The 2985-nt window shown below is 52.7% G+C and overlaps 1 protein-coding gene across 1 annotated transcript; it reads left to right on the top strand.

The window, feature by feature from the left end:
- Nucleotides 1–1116: 1116 nt before the first annotated feature.
- b3gnt2b (UDP-GlcNAc:betaGal beta-1,3-N-acetylglucosaminyltransferase 2b) lies at nt 1117–2495 on the top strand (the record flags this gene model as incomplete). The annotated part of the gene is made up of 1 exon (XM_079229884.1): nt 1117–2495. One exon carries the CDS (start codon nt 1117–1119, stop codon nt 2299–2301), a length of 1185 nt encoding a protein of 394 aa, XP_079086010.1. The 3' UTR covers nt 2302–2495.
- Between the last annotated feature and the right edge of the window lie 490 nt (nt 2496–2985).

Raw genomic sequence — 2985 nt, 5'->3', positions numbered from 1 at the left:
ATGGTGCCTCATTATATAGAGAGCTGAGATTGTTCTGCACATTTTGATGTAAAACATAGGTATGTATCTCATGCAAGTGCCTATAAAAGGGGAATTTAAGAAATGATGTAAAATGGAGAATAGGGCCTAAGACCCTGAAGGGTTAAGGCTGCGTGGCCCTTTAAGGCTGCGTGGCCCTTCAAGGCTGCGTGGCCCTTTAAGGCTGCGTGGCCCTTTAAGGCTGCGTGGCCCTTTAAGACGCTTGGCAGGCAACACCCTTCTGAAATGTGACATGTATTTCCACATATTATTATCATTATTGGATCTCTCCTGGCGTTTCCTCCGGCGGCTTAAAGGCGTTTGTGTGTCGGTGGTTTTCTGATGTTTTCTCCCCCGTTCCCTCCCGGCACACAGCGGTGGTGAAACTCCACTCTTAACCAGCAGAAGAGCAGCCATGACTATCTCGTGTTCCCTGAAATGGAAAGCACATGATCGTTAGGCCGAAAAGTCAATTGATTTTTCCATCAAGGATCCATCTGAGACGCACTGAGCTCTGTAAGAGAAGATGATCTGAGTCTGTTCTCATCATGTCACATGTTCCTTTCTCTCCTCTGGAGATGCAAACATTCATTTAATCTCTTCGTTTTAATGCTAATGAGCTGGATGGTGACGGTTATAGGGCTTATAGGTTGTAGGACTTCTTCTGGTTAGTTGGTTCTGCTTTCCCCAAAGTTGAGCCTTTGTTTTCCTTTCTGATGTTGTGTATATTTTAGGGTTTAGGGCAGACATAAGCATCACATAACTGGTGCATTGTACACATTGTTTGTTTTGTTTTGGAAGCTTTTAAGATTCAAAACACAACAAAAAACATATTTTTTTTTCTCCATCTTTACAAAAACTAACCTTGAGACTTTGGTCATTATCGTGAACAAAAGTATTCCACTTTCCTTAAAGGTACAGTGTACACGGAATATATTAAGTATTTCTTGAATGTGTAAACGGCTGAAACTAAGCAAGTTTTTGTGAGCTCTCTTCTCGCGACCTCGCCACTAGATGGCGCCAAAGTCCCGACACGCCTTAACCGTTAACGTCTTCTTTCCTGTCTCTCAGGTGGTGACGGTGCAGCGCGCGGCGGCCATGGCGCGGCGGAGGCTGAAGCTGGTCGTGATGGTGATCGTGATGGTCAACTTCTTCCTCTTCATCATCATCTCCCGGCACAGCGGCCAGGACAAAAAGCTCAAGGTCCGCATCCCCTCCAAACCCTTCTGGGCCAAGATGGCCCCCAACCCGGCGTACTGCAACCGGCAGCAGCAGATCCTGGACCTCCAGAACAACCCCGTCCTGGCGGCCAACTACAGCGCCCCTGACCTGCCGGATTGGCTCAACGAGACCCAATCGACCTCCGACCCCTGCCGGCCTAACGTCAAGGTCACCACCCAGGTGAAGGACTACAACTCCTTACCGGTCCGCTTCAAGGACTTCTTGAGCTTCATGCACTGCCGGTCGTACCCGGTGATGGTGGACCAGCCGGACATCTGCAAGGAGCCGCCGTTCCTCCTCCTGGCCGTCAAGTCCCTGGCGCCGCACTTCGACCGGCGCCAGGCCATCCGGCAGTCCTGGGGCCGCGCGGGCGCCGTGGCCAACCGCACGGTGGTCACCGTCTTCCTCCTCGGCAACGCCACGGCCGGGGACCACCACCCGGACCTGACGGGGATGCTGCGCTACGAGAGCGCCCGCCACCGGGACATCATCCAGTGGGACTACAGGGACTCCTTCTTCAACCTCACCGTCAAGGAGGTGCTGTTCCTGGAGTGGATCCAGACCCGGTGCGCCGGCGCCCGCTTCGTCTTCAAGGGCGACGACGACGTCTTCGTCAACACCTTCCGCATCCTGGACTTCCTCGGGGGACTCTCGGAGTCCAAAGCCCGGGACTTGTTCGTGGGCGACGTGATCACCAACGCCGGGCCGCACCGGGACAAGAAGGTGAAGTACTTCATCCCGGAGAGCTTGTACACCGGCGCGTACCCGCCGTACGCGGGCGGCGGCGGGTACCTCTACTCCGGCGACATCGCGGCGCGCCTGCACAACGTGTCGCGGCACGTGGCGCTCTACCCGATAGACGACGTGTACACGGGGATGTGCCTCCGGAAGCTGGGGCTGGCGCCCGAGAAGCACAAGGGCTTCAGGACCTTCAACATCGAGGAGAAGTACCGGTCCAACCCGTGCGCCTACAAGAGCTTGATGCTCGTCCACCCGCGGACGCCGCAGGAGATGATCCAGATCTGGGCCTGGCTCAGCAGCGCCGATCTGAAATGCCAGTGAGACGCTTTCCGAGGTGTTTTTTTTAATTTTGAACATTGTTGTCGTCGTCGTCGTCGTGACGTTAAGAGTTGGCAGCTTTGAGTTAAGACGACGTTGCGACGGTTCGGACGAGACCGCCATAGTATTTCTGGCTCCTCCGCGCCGGACGAGCTAACCGCTAACGCTTCACCGTCGAAAAACGAGCTTCACCCAAAGTGACCGTGTCTTTTTCTCTGCGTGCACATATTTATATCGCAACTATTTATATGGCCTTCGTAATGCTTTAACACTGTGAGTGTGTGTGTGCGCGTGTGTGTGTGTTTGTGTGTGTGAGAGCCACTACAGAGCGTCTCAATGCTGTATTATTATTGTTATTATTATAGATTAAAGAACTGGGACGTGTCCACCGGGGAGAAGACGAGAGCTTCACACCAAACGCTGCGTTTTCATTTGGAAAACAAACAATAACCACTCATTTCTGTTGTGGGCCTTTTAATATCTAGTAAAGCCCAAAATAAACACTTTTGCTGGGAATAACGCAGAAATAACGACACGATGATGCCGATTCAGGGGAAAAGTGTGAATTTGTGTTTTGTTGATTCTCTCCGTGAGACGCTCGTTTTCCTGAGTGGAGTTCGGTGTGAACTTTTAAGGAGTTCCCGGTGAACGCGTCCCAGCTGGGAGTCGCTGGAGGCTCCAGGTCGT

This window comes from Taurulus bubalis, assembly GCF_910589615.1.
Source record: "Taurulus bubalis genome assembly, chromosome: 14".
NCBI lineage: Eukaryota > Metazoa > Chordata > Actinopteri > Perciformes > Cottidae > Taurulus > Taurulus bubalis.
The sequence above is the reverse complement of the archived record's forward strand: the minus strand, read 5'-3'. Positions and strand labels throughout refer to the sequence as shown.